Below are 17,325 nucleotides of genomic sequence, written 5' to 3' on the forward strand. Positions count from 1 at the left end.
GGATGCGCAATAACTTGAAACTCCTATTTCCTAGCTTAGAAACACTATTTAATTATCTTGAACAAATGAGTTCAACATATCTTTCTTAGTGACAAGATGTTTCCATCTTCCCTCCATACTTTGTGGCCCAGTAGACATTCATTTTATAACCAAACTGGGGAACAACCATACTTCATCCAGCTTTCAAGTTTAAGTACAACAACAGCAATACCTTTGGAATAAAAGAAAAATTACCCTAAGCACTCACATGTATCAGCACCTAACGAAAAGCTCATTAGGTTTCAACCTGGAAAATGTTCAACGCAATGAAGAAAACACAAGAATCATGTTACATATTAGAGAACCATTTTAATTAACAACGACAGTCATACTGTCTTGGGAAAATACATTTGAAGAAAAGTCCTTTTTCCCCTCTAAAAATAAAGATGTGGCCAAAAATATAGGCCCTGGGCAGTTATTGTGTTTAAAGCAAAGGCAAGGCATCTTTATAAAAAACAGCTAAAATTTCTCCACTTAAGTACAGTAAAAACTGCCAAACTGAAACAAAGGGAACTAGAAAAAAAAGACTGGATTAATAACTGGGTTGAATTACTTAATACTAAGAATAAAAAATTTCTAGTTTCAAGGGGATAGCAGTTTCTTCAAATTATATAATATTTGGAACACAATGGTTCACTGTATTTTAACATTTCATGATCCTAAGTTGACTATAATTTTCACTTAGGAACGCATAGACCCTACGGGCTACCCACAAAGGCCAAGCACCTGCAAGGCTGGCCATGGTATTTGTGAATGATACTAGCAGAACACTAAAATCTAAGGCTAATGTTCTGTTTTCAAAGGGGACTTTATAGGAGATGGGCACCTGATGGGGAATGCTGGGTGACATGGTCACACAGCACCTTGCAGCCTGAGTTTGGAGCAGATGTGCTTTAGTGACAGTTCAGATTGGGGGCTTACTTCCTTGGTTAGGAGTGCTGGTGGCTGGATCTAGGGTGGAACTGGTCTTTTTGTAGGGCCATTCCTATGCAAAAATGACCTCCTGAGCGTTTCTATTTTTTGCCTTTTCAAGTTATATAAGATGTCTTCTTGCTGCTTTCTGGATAACCTTGTTGTCCAGCCTTAACTCCACCAGGTAATGAGCTTCCTGTCCTGTGGGTTCATGCGCGTGACTGCGACTACTTTGTATGGAATCTGTACAGGAGATTCAAGCACTGGATGGATTACTGAACAAAATGAGTTCTGAGGTCTCCCCCAACCCTGTGATTCTATAATTAAAGACGGCTTGAGCATTTAATGTGAGGAAGACTTAATGAGAGAAGAAAGAAGAGTTCAAGGATCTCTTGATGTTTCCATGCTTTAAAATGTATCAAGGATCAATCATCCTTAAAATATTACTGAACATCAGTTAAGGTTAGTACCACTAAATTGTAGGACTGGAAAATGTGAGCAATTTTGCTGTCTCTATAAAGCTTAGACTATAAATACATGTACACACACACAAAAAGCAACGATGCTAGATTTATATTGTGACTTGTTTCATATTAGTTAGACAATGTTTAGGTATAAATCAAACACAGCTGCCATTTGGCTTTTTGAACTGGAAACTCATTGCTGAAGTCTTCTGGTCCAACCTACTTTACTTATGGCAACTGCGTGAAGTGTTTGCCCACTGACCACTCTCATTTCAATGTTTTGAAGAAAACATTTGATAATCAGACCACATGTCAAAATAAATGATTAGTGGTAAAAGTATACAGTTACAAAGCAATTCTTAATGTCTCCTACTCCAGAAGTATGGCAAAAAAATTGCTTCTTACAGCCTAAAAGCTACTGGCAGATATTTTCAAGAGAAATATCAGAGGTACTTCTTAGTTTTACATTAGAAATGATAGATCTATTAGGAAAATAGCTCTTTTTGAATTAGAAAACACTTATATCCTCTTTTCAAGGCCAAGGTCCATGTCTTAAAAGATCTCATGTTCTCAATAAAATAAGGAGGAAAGCATCTAAATTAGCACTCAATTCCAGAGTGTGCTCCAGGTAACCTAGTACATAAAAGTCCTTGGTAGTAAAGTCGGGCTCTACTTAAAGTAAATTTGACTTATTTTTAAATGTAAAGAAAAAAGAGCACACAATCATGTACTTTTCTTCCTGTTTAACACTAAACCTTACAAATTCCTTGAGCTCAGCTCAGGAAAGGCACTGTAATAGTCTCTCCCAAGGAAAAACCTCAAACAGAAATTCAGAAAAGACTCATTCCCCCTTTATAAGACGACAGAAGAGCAGGAAAAAGCTTCACATTAAGGATGTAAGGATCAAGTCATGATGAATCTGGCTAGTTAGATTTGAGGAGAAGCTATGTTTTCCATGTCATTTGTCCCTGCATCGCCACTGCTGTCTCAGGGAGCAGCGCACACAATTGTCTGCAGCCCTCCTGGCTGCATGGTGTTACTATGGGAAGACAATTGGACATGACACAGGAAGTTCAAAGTGATGGAAAGAGAGACATCAGACAAAGCAGGAAAGCACTCATGTACTACAGATGATTCTGTCTCCTCTATGCCTCCCTAACAGGCGGCTCAGGGTAAATTTGTGGGCGTAATCACGGTGACTGTGTTGACTTCTAGGATGAACATAGCTACATTTCAATGTTTTAAAAATTCTGTTTAGCTTGCTCTAATTTTCATTTTATAGCTACATGTACATGTTAGCAAAAATAATTTGTTTTTTGGTGAGATGCCCCAAAAGCATTTTAGAAAGTGGGAATATTAATTTAGAAGCACTGAAGAATTAATATTCGAAATACATTAAGGCAGATAGTCCATTCCAGACTTATGATTGTTTGTAAAGTATATTCTACGTTTGGTATTTTGAGTACAAGGGAATATTAATGTTGTATTTTGAACATTAATATCTTATGAGAAAGTTGATTCCCCTTAAATATTGGATGCAGGATGGTTTATTCATTCCCAAGGGTTACAGAAACTACAACTCTGATTTCATACTGGAAACCTGGGGGAGAACGAAATTAATTGTGAAGAAACGTTGTTTTAAAATTTTAAATTAAATATCTCAAGCATGAAAAAAGGCAAAGAAAATATAAAACAAACACCCAGGTATGCTAGCTTTATCAAATATTAACATTTTGTCTTATGTATTTCAGAGTTCTCTAAAGAAATAGAGCTGGAATACAACCCGCAGTCCCATTTTCCTCCTTCCTCTTCACAGAGGTAACCTCTATCCTGAATCTATTTTTATTATTCCAATTAGAAATTTTAATTTTATTGCATGTGCATATATCTATATCAATATACATATTTAAAAACTTTATTCAAATTGTATTGCTCTGTAGTTATCATTCTGCAAGTATTTCTAAAGCTATATGTATCTATGTTGTTATGTATAGTCTAATGTGCTTACTTTAACTGCTGTATGTGGTTTTGTTGTGTGAGAGTACTGCTACTGATGTAACCATCCTTTTGCCAATGAATTCTTAGTATTTTCCCTGAATTATCTATTACAAACAATGCTGTCATCAATGTGTCCTCCTGCAGAACCATTCTTCCAGCTCAATCTCAAGTATCCTTGAATCCAGCCACTAACACTGCAACATCCAGGCGTTACTTACTCCTCCCTCTCTCTCACTCCCCACATCTGACCATCATGCCCAGACCATGAAATATTTCTGACTGCTCCATCCTACTCTTTCTTTTCATCAGTGAAATAGTTCAAGCTGTTATCGTTGGACTGTTGGTCTATTCACAGGTCTCCCAGACTCTCCCACTTCATATCAATCCTCTACCCTGCTGCCTGCTGGAAGGCATTTAAAGGCCTAAACTGGCCATGCCATACCCCAGTGTCCCCACTGCATGTGGGACACAACTAAGTTCCTTATAAAAATTCCCTAAATGGCCGGGTGCAGTGGCTCACGCCTGTAATGTCAGCACTTTGGGAGGCTGAGGCGGGCGGATCACCTGAGGTTAGGAGTTGGAGACCAGTCTGGCCAACATGGTGAGACTCCATCTCTACTAAAAATACAAAAATTAGCTGAGTGTGGTAGTACATGCATGTAATCCTGGTTACTCAGGAGGCTGAGGCAAGAGAATTGCTTGAACCTGGGAGGCAGAGGTTGCAGTGAGCTGAGAACACACCATTGTATTCCAGCCTGGGTGACAGAGCAAGACTCCGTCTCAAAAAAAAAAAAAAAAAAAGTTCCCTAAATGAAGACTGTATCTCTCTCTGGCCTTGTTTTCTTAAATTTTTTTTTTTTTTTTTTTTGAAACAGGGCCTCACTTGTCATCCAGGCTGGAGTGCAGTGGTGTGATCATGGCTCACTGCAGCCTCAACCTCCTGGGCTTAAGTGATCCTCCTACTTCAGACTCCCAAGTACCAGGGACCACAAGCACGTTCCACCACATCCAGCTACTTATTTTTATTTTTTGTAGAGGTGGGATCTCCCTGTGTTGCCCAGGTTGGTCTTGGACTCCTGGCCTCAAGTGATCTTCTTGCCTCGGTCTCCCAAAGTGTTGGGATTACAGGTGTGAGCTACCACACTTGGCCCTTCACTAAGTTTTAATACGGCAGCCCCCTCTTGTTGGTAGCTCCAGAACTATATCCCATGCTGTTTCTGCGCTTGTAACTGGAAAGACCTCTGCCTCTCCAGCCAGTGCTTCCTACCCCTTTAGGCCAACTTTAGTTTCATGTCACCCAGGGAACTTCGCTACCCATCCTCTGTGCCCAATGCAACCTCTGTTGAGTGAGACTTGCCACATTTCCCTGACATTCACAAAACCACCTGTGTTCCTCACCAGTCTGAGGGTGACTTAAGCGCAGGCACTGGGTTTTATTCCTCTTTCTATCCCTGGGGCCTAGTAAAGTACGTGGGAATACAAACAGGCACTCAGACACCAGCTGAGCTAACATGAAAGATAGCCAATCCATTAAGCATATTTTATTCTCATAATAAAGGAGAGTCTGTCTATTTAAAACAACTAGATTTACTATGAAATACATAGTAAAAAATGTGGTATTTAGTCCTCCATGAAAAAGACATCTGTTAGCTGATATTTACAAATTATTAAGTACAGTAACTGCTACTAATAGAGATGACCACATTGTAAACGGTTTCTGACTCATCAGACTAAATAATACTCAGCCGTCACAGTTGTGAGCACTATATATATCTTATTATCTACTACCTGGAACCTCCAACTCCTCCACAGTGCCACTATACAAGGGCACAGTCCAGTCTGTTTTCAACATTTCCTCTAGGACAAGATCACATTCTATACCTACCTGTAACAAGCTCCCTTACTTCTGCATCAATAGATTTTCTCAACAGTCGCAACAAGGCAGGTATCCCACCAACATTCTTCATTGCTATTTTATTTTCATCTGTAGACTTGCCAAAAACGAGGTTTCGAAGGGCACCACAAGCATTCTTCTGAACTTCTAAAACTCTGTGGTCCAAAAGGTCAACCAGATGCTTGATTCCCCCTAACCTACAAACCTAGAATGAAAAATACTAGGTATCAGGCCTAAGTAACATGCAATTAATCAGTGATCAAACAGAAATCTGTTATGGAGAGATCACAGGATGTGGATATCTCCAGACCATTTCAAAGGTTACTTTTTATTCCAAATAAGACAACTTTTATAAATTCTAAGGAGAGGCCAGGCGCAGTGGCTCATGCCTGTAATCCCAGCACATTGGGAGGCCAAGGTGGGCAGATCACTTGAGGTCAGGAGTTCAAGACCAGCCTGGCCAACATGATGAAACCGTCTCTATTAAAAATACAAAAAACTTAGCTGAGTGTCGAGGCACACGCCTGTAATCCCAGCTACTTGGAAGGCTGAGGCACAAGAATCACTTGAATCTGGGAGGTGGAGGTTGCAGTGAGCCAAGATTGTGCCACTGCACTCCAGTCTGGGCAACAGAGCAAGACTTTGTCTCAAAAAAAAAAAAAAAAAAATCTAAGGACACTCTCTTAGCTGATACTTTTCCTGGGTTCACGGCTTAAAAAAGAGATAGGAGATATAGGTGGTTTAATATTCATTGGCAGGCGGCACAGTCCTCCTCCAACCCTCAGAGCACACAACAAGAATTGTGCTTTCACTCCAGCAGGGCAATGTGCAAATATACAAACATAGCAAAGTTATATGCAGGGCTTGAGACAATATAGGAAATAATTTTTGACTTAAGTTATTTAGTTTCTAGAAAGAGTTCTCTAGGCTACTCTCCTTAAATTTTCTTCCATTTGTCAATGCATTAGTACATTACTTGAGTATTTCTGGGCTTTATTTACTACATTCACTTTTAGGTCTGGAGCTGTATGCTGTTTTGCATATTAAAATGATGAAAAACACTTCAGTTTTATATAACACTGTGGGTCAGAAGAAGGTTTGAAACATTAAAGAAAGAATCTGTATGTTATATAGAATTATAGCCAATAACCAATAACTTGCTATGTTTCTATAAATACCAAAAAAACCCTGAAATAAAATATTCACATATGTTTAGCATTAGTGATGGTTATAATCCTCTATAACTTATTTATAGTTGGCATCAACCTGACTAGAATTCCATAAAACACATGAGCTCACTAGTTCAATGAATACTATAATTTTTACCTAGTAATTTTTTTTTTTTGATACAGAGTCTCGCTCCCAGGCTGGAGTGCAGTGGCTCAATTTCGGCTCACCACAACCTCTGTCTCCCAGGTTCAAGTGATTCTCCTGCCTCAGCTTTCTGAGCAGCTGGGATTACAGGCCACGTGCCACTATGTCCAGCTAATTTTTGTGTTTTTAGTAGACACGGGGTTTCGCCATGTTGGCCAGGCTGGTCTCGAATTCCTGACCTCAGGTGATCTGCCAGCCTCTGTCCCTCAAAATGCTGGCATTACAGGCATGAGTCACTGTGCCCGGCCTAAAAAATATTGTTTAAATGCAAGTTAAATTGATTTTTGCTTCATGATTTTATAAATAAGCTAATGAAGTAGACACATGATTTGAAAATGCTGAAAGCACTCCAAGAAATATATTTATCCTAGTTTTTCCTGAGAGATGCTGAAATGCATAGTTAAGTGAAAGAATATCCGGTGTCAAAATATCCCTTTAAAAAGACTCTTGAATTACATTGGGTAATTTCTTAAATACAGAAGCACGTGGCTGTTAAATGCAAAGGCACTGTTTTCCCCAGTCATCCCAGGCACCGTGTCCTGTACCTCCATCTTCACTTTGTTGTCGCCAAAGCACAGGTGCTGCAGGTAGGCCGCTGCATTTGCTTGAACAGATGGGAACTGGTGCTGAAGCATGTGAATGACCTCAGGCAACTCAGGATCACGCCAGGCAAACTCCCTACATGAGAAAAACATGGCTTCAGAAAGGAAGGCCCATGTTGTAAAAATACACTGAATAAAAACACTTGTTTTAAGGGAAAAAAGCTCTGCTGAGATAAAAATGGGAAGTTACAAAAATCCTAAAAAATACGTACCTAAATAATTTTTCCCCCTGATGAACATATGCAGAGGCCCAGATGCTTACGATCTTAAAGAAATCATGACGCACAGATGCACAGAAAGAGATTCAGGAGAACAAAGAAAATTCTTAATATAAGTAACTTTTCCACTCTAGTGCTCCTCCTCCTGGTTCTAATTTTATGTCTTTCTACCTATGTAAGAAATCTGCAGGTGCTAGGCACAGGTAAACACGTGCACTTTAACGAAGTGAGATGTCATGCCTGAAGGGAGAGGAAGGGCTGGTGGTAACAGACAGAGCTGGCGTCAGCCTAGAAATCACAAACATTGTGTGCCTGAGGATTTTTAAGAAACAATGTTTATGGTTGCTCTTGAGTATAACACAGAAACACAGAAAACTATAAAAAAGAAAAAGTATTTGACCAGTCATCCTATATTATTACTGCTGACATTTCCTATTTTTCTATATATGTGTGCAAATGTGCACACATGTGTGGGTTTGGGATTTTTTCCGTAAAACTGGGTTATTATTAAATAGCAGTTAATATTTCATAAACCCCTATCCTGTGTCAGGCACTATTCCAGGCATTTTATATGTATTTATTAATTTATCCTTACCGCAACCTTAAAGATGCGGACGTTGAGGCAGAAAGGCCATGTGACTGGCCACATGGCTGTAAACAGTGGAGTGGTACTCTGCCTTCAGAGTTTGTGTCCTCCAACACTATGCTATACCATTTTTTTGGACAATGAATATATAATCATGCTATGTATATGTACTTTTATACTTTGCTTTTTTTCAGCTAACATCCATTTTCAGGATTTTCTAACGTCCAGATGACATTACGCCAATAAGATATTGGCATAGTGTTTGGAATTCTTGTTAAATGTAAGTTTGCTCTTTTATTATGTGAAGAGCAGATTGTTAGAAAATGGCTTACAGAACAACAAATATACAGACTTTGATTACAGGATAAAGTTAGTTGTTTATTAAAAAAAGAATTCATACTGAGTAAACTTTTAAAATTATCTTTAAAATTAATGACCAAGTGATACTTCTCTTGCCTGGTTTTTGAAGCCTTAGAGTCTCTCTGGTCTGGGAAGGCTCCATGTATTAACTTGTTAGACCACTGCAAAGGGGCTTGTCATCCCACACCTGTGTGCACACATGCATCCACACACACACACCATACTCAGTGAATCCTTACTGTGCTACAGTGCTGGAGATACAAATACTGGATACGATATGATTCCATTTACAGGGTCTTCTAATGCCAAACTAAAAAGTTCCATCTTAATATCAACAACAGGAGGAGTTATCCTTTATTGAGTTTACCTTTATCAGGCTTTGTGCCAAGAACTTTACATTCATTATCTCGTTTACCTTTACTGTTCCTCATGAGGTAAGCACTATTAAAATAACATTAGACACAGATAAGGAACTCAGGATTAGTAATTAGTGGTGGAGGTTAGTGAAACCCAGGTGGTCTATATGTGTGCCTACACATAAGGAATGAACGTTGTGAAGCAGGAGAGTGAGAGGATATGACATGGTCACATTTATACAGACGATAACTCTGGTGGCCAAGGAAAGAATGCCCTAGAATACAAAAAGATGGGTGTCATGCAGAGTATCCACTATCCACACAGAAATCTACATAGCTGCTTGAAATGAAATAGACTTCTCTTTGATTTCTCTTTTCTTCATCTTCCCTCATGGAATCCATCGGCAAGTTCTGTTGACTATCTACAAAACATTTAACATATACCAAATCCATTCATTTTCTCCATTTTGCCCAGAAGAGTCTAACAGTTTCCTACATGTTCTCTCTGCTTCTAATATTATCCCCCCACCCCATCTGCACCCCCAATCCATTCTTTATACAGCAGCCAGATGATCTAAAAACTGAAGTCAGGTGTGAGATGGAGTTTCTGGCTTGGGGAACAGGTTGGATGATGACGTCATTAACAGACATTAGGAATATAGCCAATGCCAAGGAAGGCAAGATAACAGCATAAAAAGCACAGAATATGGAGTTAGATTGCCTGGGTTTCAGTCTTGGGTCCTTCAATTTCTGTGTGATTTTGAAAACCAATTAATTATTTGGAGCTTCAGTTTCCTCAACTGTAAAACAAGATCAATGAAACTAATATTTCAATCTTCACTGGTTGGTTGGAATGATTAAATGTGATATCAAATACTAAAATATTTTACATATTTTTACTTCGGATACAGATGTTTTACTAATATTCATCGTCCCTAAAAAATGAGCTATTCCAAACAGATGAATTCCTAGTAACAACTAATTTTCCTTTTATATATTGAAACTATATCAATCATTTCTCATGAAAATCTGTCTAAAGCCTATTATGTAAATCTCTGTTGTACTTAACAGAGTGCAAGAAGTATGATTTACTCTTTCTTTCATGACTCACAATCATTACAAATACACGTTTTTGTCCTCTTTAAATGGGACACTGAGGGTCAAGATTTCCTGACATCCCTGGGGCCAGACAGCCCCGAGGGTGGGCTCCTGCCAGAGCTGGGTAATTAGGCTTGCTTGGCTTCATCTCCAACCTTGATGTAAATTCAGTAGAAATTTACCCTGGAAAAACTGCTATCAATTTGTAGGCTGGCTGGACGGCATCAATGCCTGCCAGGATTTGCTTCAGTAAAACCTAAGCTCAGACTTCTGTTTCTAGCCATGATAGAGTAACTCGTACTGGATTTTGCCCTCCCACTATAAACAATGATAAAAGTGAATTTAGCTAAATGTAGGAGAAAACTGTTTTTAGACCCTCGACAACAGGCAACACAAGAATATAATCCTTGAGAGGAGGGAAACATCAATGAGTCCCATGTTTACCTGGCTTTCTGCCAGGGGGCACTTTCTGGACCATGATACAGGAAGCTGAGGACAAGTAGTACATGAGGGATTTAGTGAGCTGAGGCAGGGAGTGAGTGGAATTTGCAGGTGCTAAAGTGGTTATAATGTGCAAGGCAGAGTACTGAAGACAAGCGAGCTAAGCAGAGGTGATTCTCTGGGTTTGTGTGTGGACTATCTGCAAGTCCTCAGTTGTACCCTGAGCTGTAGGGCACATGCACAGGTCTGGTGGAGAGTGGCTGCTGCATGACTCAATGCTGAACAGGTACCAGTTGATGTGGACTCCCAACCTAGTCAGAGCACAGACATCACTGAAAACCTTGGGAATTTAGTCAAGACTCCACAAAGGCCAAGTTTTAGGAGTAAGGACCATGTTCTAAGGTTTAAAAGAAATATGAACTAGACCTAACAATGAACAAAACCAATTTTGATGGGATTGAAAGGATCTACCCGTAATTTAGTTCTCTGCCACAATAAAACTCAGCATCCTAACAGGAGACAGCCTAATCCAGATTCCCTATAATGTATCATCTAGAACAGTCGGTATATAATTTAAAATGACTAAACACGAGAAGAATCAGAAACATATGACTTATAAATATGTAAAAAAGGAAACCAATAGAAACAGACCCAGAGACACCCCAGATGTTGAAATTATTAGAGGAAAAATTTTAAATGGTTATATTAAATGTGTTCAAAGACTTAAAGAAAAAGATGTATATATGGAGTAAAGAGATGGAGAATCTCACAGGAACACGGACTATATAAAAGGAACCAAATTCAAGGATTAGAAATAAAAACAAATTTGCAAGGGCTTCACAATAGATTGTAGTCTACAGGACAAAGAAAACTAAATTTGAAGGCATCAATAAAAATTTTTGATTACAAGAATATAGGGAAAAAAGACTTAAAAATGAAGACAGATTCAGTAATGTGTGAAATAATAAAGTGATCCTGTGTGTTTAATTGGAGTCTTAGAAGGACAGAAGAGAGTTTGGGGCAGAAAAGAAGCTTAAAGAATTAATCGTTGAAAATTCCCCAATTTTGACAAAAACATCAACCTACATTCCAAGAATCTCAGGGAATCCCAAGCAAGTTAAATGCAAAGAAAATTATATTTAGGTTCATCAGAATAAAACAGATGAAAGCTAGAGAAAAATCTGAAAAGCAGCCAAAAAAAAGATACATTACATAATGAGAAGAATACACATGATGTCTGCCTTATCAACAGAAACAACGGAGGTCTGAAGACAATGAATGACATCTTTTAAAGTACTGAAAGAAAAAAATCCACACCTGTAAATCTTGAATTGTATATCTAGCAAAAAAAATCCTTTAGAAAAAACAAGTGAAATATTTTCAGATAAACTGAAGCTGAGAGAATTTGTTACAAGCAGAAATGCAAGACAAGAAAGGTTAAAGGAAGTTCTTTAGGCCAAAGGGAAATGAGATGGAAACGTGAATACACAGGTAATCTTTCATGTTACTCCTTTTAGAAGTATCATTGGTGTTATTGATAAATTTGGTTCCCAAGTAGACGACTATAAAAAAACTCATGGATTTCCTTTTATACAGTAAAGATCAATAAATTCCTCAGTCTTACAGAGAATTTTTCAGGGTAATTGTAATGTGGCATTGACAATAAAGGCTTACAAGTGAATAAAAATATTACTTCCAATTGCAATTTTCAAAACTAAAAATTAACAGCTGTCATGAGCTTTTAATTTTTGTTTAAATATTCAAACTTCAAAATCATCTGAATTCCAGTTTCAGCTAGAATAAATGCACCTACCAATATAACCACTTATTCACCTTACAAAATGCATTATCAGTAAAGTTTCACATAATCAAAGCTAGCCATAACAGTTTTATGCATTAGACTATGAAATTATCACACTATGAATAGCTGAGGTATATTATCATACATGAAGTCCTTGTTTATAGCGAATCAACTCATATTAGAGGTCAAAACTGAAGTCTTCAGGGACACATATTAAACTCAAAGCTCTCATCACACTTCACTGCCTTTCTAGGCAGCTATTATTTTCTCTTCAGGTCCAGTCAAGGGATGGTCTAAATTACCTACAATTCAAAACCCTTTTGGGAATTTCTGCATCTATTTGGGTGTCTGAGGCCTTTGTAATTTTGAGGACTTGGAAAAACAAAATCAGTAAGAGTATTTCTGACAAGCTGTAGGTGTTATTAGACAAGTTATTATGACAAAAAGGTGGCAAATCAGGAATAGCAGAACCAAATGCATTTATACAGCTTAAAGAATTTCAGGAATAAAAGTGAATAAGGGCAGTGGTTTTAGTGAAGCAGTGGATTTCCCACTCAACTTTAAAGTATCTTTAGTCATTTTGTTTTAATGACCAAAACCTCACTCATCATTTTAATTCACATTCATTAAAATAAGTTGGTAGGTTGCTAAAAATGAATTGATAATTATAACAATTTTCCAGTGAAGCAACTATTTGTGGGCGAACAGTGAATGAAATCTTGCATACACGCCTTAAAATAACACTAAAGCTGCTTAAAATTTAGCAGCAATTTCACTCTTTCAGAAATGAAAATTCCTTTAGTTTCAAAATATCTTTATTTCCTGAATATTTTAAATGGCTTTAAGGACAAGGTCAGTTTTTCAAAATCAATCAAGTATTAAATGACTCATATTATCTTAATAAAAAATGCTGTCTACAGGGCCAAACAAAATCAGGAGGAGGAAACGTCTACGATGTGCCAAATACTTTTTGCTTATTAGATAGAATTTCTTACAAAGACTATCTTCTCCTAAATGTCAGAAAGTTTTTTCAAAGAACCTGGTTAATAAAAGCGTTATATATTGTTGACCACTATGATTCAAAACGTATATAACACTGGTCTTTCTCTAGTTTGCAATAATCAAATCCATTTCTTGAAGCTGTTATCCAAGAAGTCGGTCAGGGATAAGGGCAAAGGGAAAACTGATCCTTCAAAGCCTTGTTTAATTCTAAGAGGCTATTCCAGGTAGTTGTCTTGATGAAATACTTCAGTGATGAATGCTGCAGATATTCCCACGGATCTGTGCATTCTCTAACTTACTATTAAAGGATGGAAAGAAGGAAGCTATCTTTAAAATGAAATTAACCTCAATGACCTATATAGCTGGAATACAACTGGAAGTATTAATAGATATGGAATTAATGATAGTATAATAGACTTAGCAACTTAAAAAGAGTCAAAAGTGAGGAACTGGCTAACTCCTGCAATACTGTAGCCTTCTAGAGACTCCTAACTGGTACTCGCCTGGGGTCCTTCTGAATGCTGTCTATTGATGGGGATCTTGTGGTGCCATCATCAGCCGACACTACGTGCTGAAGCCTGTTATAATTGCACTCTTGCACTCGGTATTGTATAGGCCTGTAGGGCTCCGCGTAGGTAGCTGTTGTGTTCAGAGCATAATTGTTTCTTTGGTATGTAAGGGTACTTCGTTGGCTGGATGTCCTTTGTAGATTTCCAATACCTACTAGAAAGTCAACATTTTGAAAAAGATTAGTATGTTCTCCATGAGCTCACACTTTAATAAAAGGTAAAACATTTTTAATTTTAAGGATTATAGTTTTTGGCAATTATATAAATCTCACTTTTATATTTCAAAATTCTACCTTATTAGTGCTAAAAAGGGTACTTAAGTTTTTAATGTACCTAAATATTTTGTTAATTTTATTAGCAAGAAAGAACAAAAGTGAAATTACAAATCTGCTTATATAATATGTTCATTGAGGTTCAGTAACAAAACTGAGAGAAACACAAGAATCTTAGAGACAGACAAAATACAAAAATTTATTAATTTCATTCTAGTGGTAAAAACAAGACTTCTTCAAGTTTGTAAGTAATTAAAACTATCAAAATTTTAACACTTCATGCATACAGGTTACTTGTTTTATTCTACAGCAGTCCATCCTTACCTTTTGGTTTTGCTTTCCATGGTTTTAGTTACCTGTGGTCAATTGTTGTCCAAAAATTTATCAAATGGAAAATTCCAGAAACAAGTAATTCATAAGTTTTAAATTGCACGCCATTCTGAATAACATGATGAAATCTGCCATTTGGCTGTGATCCTACTGGGATGTGAATAATCCCTTTGTCCAGTGTACCCATGCTATAGATGCTACTAGTCTGTTAGTCACTTAGCAGCTGTCTTGACTATTATATCTACTGTCTCAGTACTGCAGGGCTTGTGTTTAAACAACCCTTATTTTACTTAATTGTTCTATTTCATTATTTGTTATTCTTGTTATCTCTTACTGTGCCTGATTTATCAATTAAACTTTATCATATGAATGAATATATAGGAAAATATATAGTACATACAGGGTTCAGTACCATCTGCCATTTCAGGCATCCACTGATGGTCTTGGAACGTATTCCCCCTGGATATAGAGAGACTACCATACCTTTTATTTCTAGACCTGTGGATTGTAATAACACTGGAAAATCTACTTCACAAGAGGGAAAGAAGATTGATATATCAAATTATTCTACAGCTACTCCCCTAAATTACTGTATGATGCTATTATAAAGATACTATATACTGAATTTAAAATGACTTTCCTAATTATTGCAGTGGGTATCCCTCCAGTAACTATATACATATCTTCTTGCAATTAAAAAGATTTTAAACAATATCTATTTCTTAGTCCTATTAAAGGAATTCCTCAATTTACAGACATAAGGAAAAGAAAAATTTTTTTTATTAACATCTATTAGAAATGGTACATTTTATTAGAAGATAAATCCCTCAGTGGATCAAACTGTCAGTTTCCTGCAAAGAACCAATTCAAATACAGTCTTTCCCATTCTGGTGTTGAGATAGGTATTTCTCCTAGAGTTGTACCTTTGAGGGGTTATTATTGCTACCTAGGGTTCATTTGTAAGCATGTTAATGAATCTGATACCTCCTAAAAAAAAAGAGTAGTCTTGAGACTCCATGAGCCAGCCGTGCAGCATGACCTGGCAGCTCACACCACCATGGGCTACAGCTTCTGTTCTACCAGCCTTGATGGTGTGGCATAAACATGAGGACTGGTGGTACAAGGGTGTGATGCTCCAGCTCCCTGCTTTTATAAATGTTGCTATTGAATCCTGCCCCAGTTTGAGTCCATCACAAGAGGTATCTATTTCACACTCTCCATTTAACTATTCAGAGAACATCCAACATTAAAAAAGGAGTAATGCCAAATACACTTGGGCTTCACGCTTGCTAAATCAAAGATGGCCAAGTAACTCAGTTATGGATTTTCTCCAAAAACTTATTCGGCAAAAGAATTACAAAGAAATATTCCGACAAGGCTTTCCTTTTGATATTGAATATGCGTCCAACTTGGAGTCAGATTTACAGTTTTACAAACTTATTCCTGAACTAACAGTATAATCACTATGTTCATTGATTATATTGTACTAAGGTAAAAATATGCCACCTACAAATAGGTACTAAATGAACCTGTTTTATTGCTTATTGATCTGCTGTCACAGCTGATTATCTGACAATCAAATGGACATCATGATTTCCTTCTAACAGGGAACCCAATCTCAATAAAACGCTTCTACTGTGGGGCCTGTGAAATCAGGAAACCAGTAAACAGAGCTGATGCCCACCTGAACCTGTACGATACAACGCCGTCTGCGATCCTTGGAGCTCCACAGTTCCATGGTTTGGGCTGCGGTACACTGGGCTGTAATAGGTCCTCCCCTCATATATAGGAGTAATGTGCAAGTCGGGAGACACGGCAGAACGAAGGTCTTGCCCAAGCTGACTGTGCTGACTAGCATAGGAACTCCGTAAGCCTAGAGGCACAAAAATTACATCATTAAGAACTGAGACAATCACAGTGAGGTTAAAAACATAAACCCTAATTAAAATCCTAACCCCTGTAATCCCAGCACTTTGGGAGGCAGAGGTGGGAGAATGGCTTGAGCCCAGGAATTTGAGACAAGTCTGGGCAACAGAGTGAGACCCCATCTCTACAAAAAATAACTTTTTAAAAAATTAGTTGGGTATGGTGGTGTATGTCTGTGATCCCAGCTACTCAGGAGGCTGAGGCTGGAAGACTGCTTGAACCCAGAACATCGAGGTTGCAGTGAGCCATGATCACACCACCGCACTCCAGCCTGGGTGACCAGGTGAGGCTCTGTCTCAAAATAAATACATACATACATACATACATACGTAGATATATACTAAAAAAATCCTAACCAATAGGACCAAGTGTTAAGTCTAAACAGTAAAACTAGTAAGTTTTACCAAAGAGAAATGACACATGTGAAAAGGACTCCATATATATATTTCAAATACAACTTTCTCGGCCGGGCACGGTGGCTCATGCCTATAATCCCAGCACTTTGGGAGGCTGAGGAGGGTGGATCACAAGGTCAGGAGATCGAGACAATCTTGGCTAACATGGTGAAAACCCATCTCTATTAAAAATACCAAAAAAAAAGAAAAAAAAAAATTAGCCAGGCATGGTGGCGGGCACCTGTAGTCCCAGGTACTCGGGAGGCTGAGGCAGGAGAATGGCGTGAACCTGGGAGGCGGAGCTTGCAGTGAGCCGAGATCCATCACTGCACTCCAGCCTGGGCGACAGAGCGAGACTCCATCTCAAAAACAAACAAACAAACAAAACACTTTCTCTTGGCAGCAAGATGAAAGTAGGTTTTCTAAGAAAAATAACAAAAAATTAAATGATTTGATACACTGAGATTCATCCTTCAATAAGCTATTTTATGGTGGTGATCAAACAGAGAATGACCTATTATTATATTATTTTCACTTTAAGAGCTTTATACGAGCAGTGGTTCATGCTGCTCTCTTCCTACCCTGCGGACCTGCCAGTCTCATTTAGTGGACAATCAGCTTCTCTCTGGGTGCAAGGCCCACCATCTCACACCTCTTTGAATCCCAACATCTAACAGAATGCCTACAT

At 38.0% G+C, this 17,325-nt stretch overlaps 1 protein-coding gene across 12 annotated transcripts in view; it reads right to left on the reverse strand.

Annotated features, from left to right (window-relative positions):
* Positions 1-17,325, reverse strand: part of PKP4 (plakophilin 4) — a 233,263-nt gene that overhangs the window by 34,382 nt on the left and 181,556 nt on the right. For 8 of the 12 annotated variants that reach the window (XM_033231422.1, XM_033231416.1, XM_033231423.1 and 5 more), the window contains 4 exons: positions 16,001-16,189; positions 13,649-13,868; positions 7,227-7,359; positions 5,299-5,512 (listed from right to left, as the gene is read on the reverse strand). In XM_033231422.1, the coding sequence (XP_033087313.1) occupies positions 5,299-5,512; positions 7,227-7,359; positions 13,649-13,868; positions 16,001-16,189 (756 nt within the window). The remainder of the gene's footprint in view (positions 1-5,298; positions 5,513-7,226; positions 7,360-13,648; positions 13,869-16,000; positions 16,190-17,325) is intronic. The other 4 variants (XM_033231419.1, XM_033231421.1, XM_033231414.1 and 1 more) reach the window with 1 other exon arrangement.

The sequence above is a fragment of the Trachypithecus francoisi genome, unplaced genomic scaffold (assembly GCF_009764315.1).
Source record: "Trachypithecus francoisi isolate TF-2019V2 unplaced genomic scaffold, Tfra_2.0 Lachesis_group13, whole genome shotgun sequence".
Classification (NCBI taxonomy): domain Eukaryota; kingdom Metazoa; phylum Chordata; class Mammalia; order Primates; family Cercopithecidae; genus Trachypithecus; species Trachypithecus francoisi.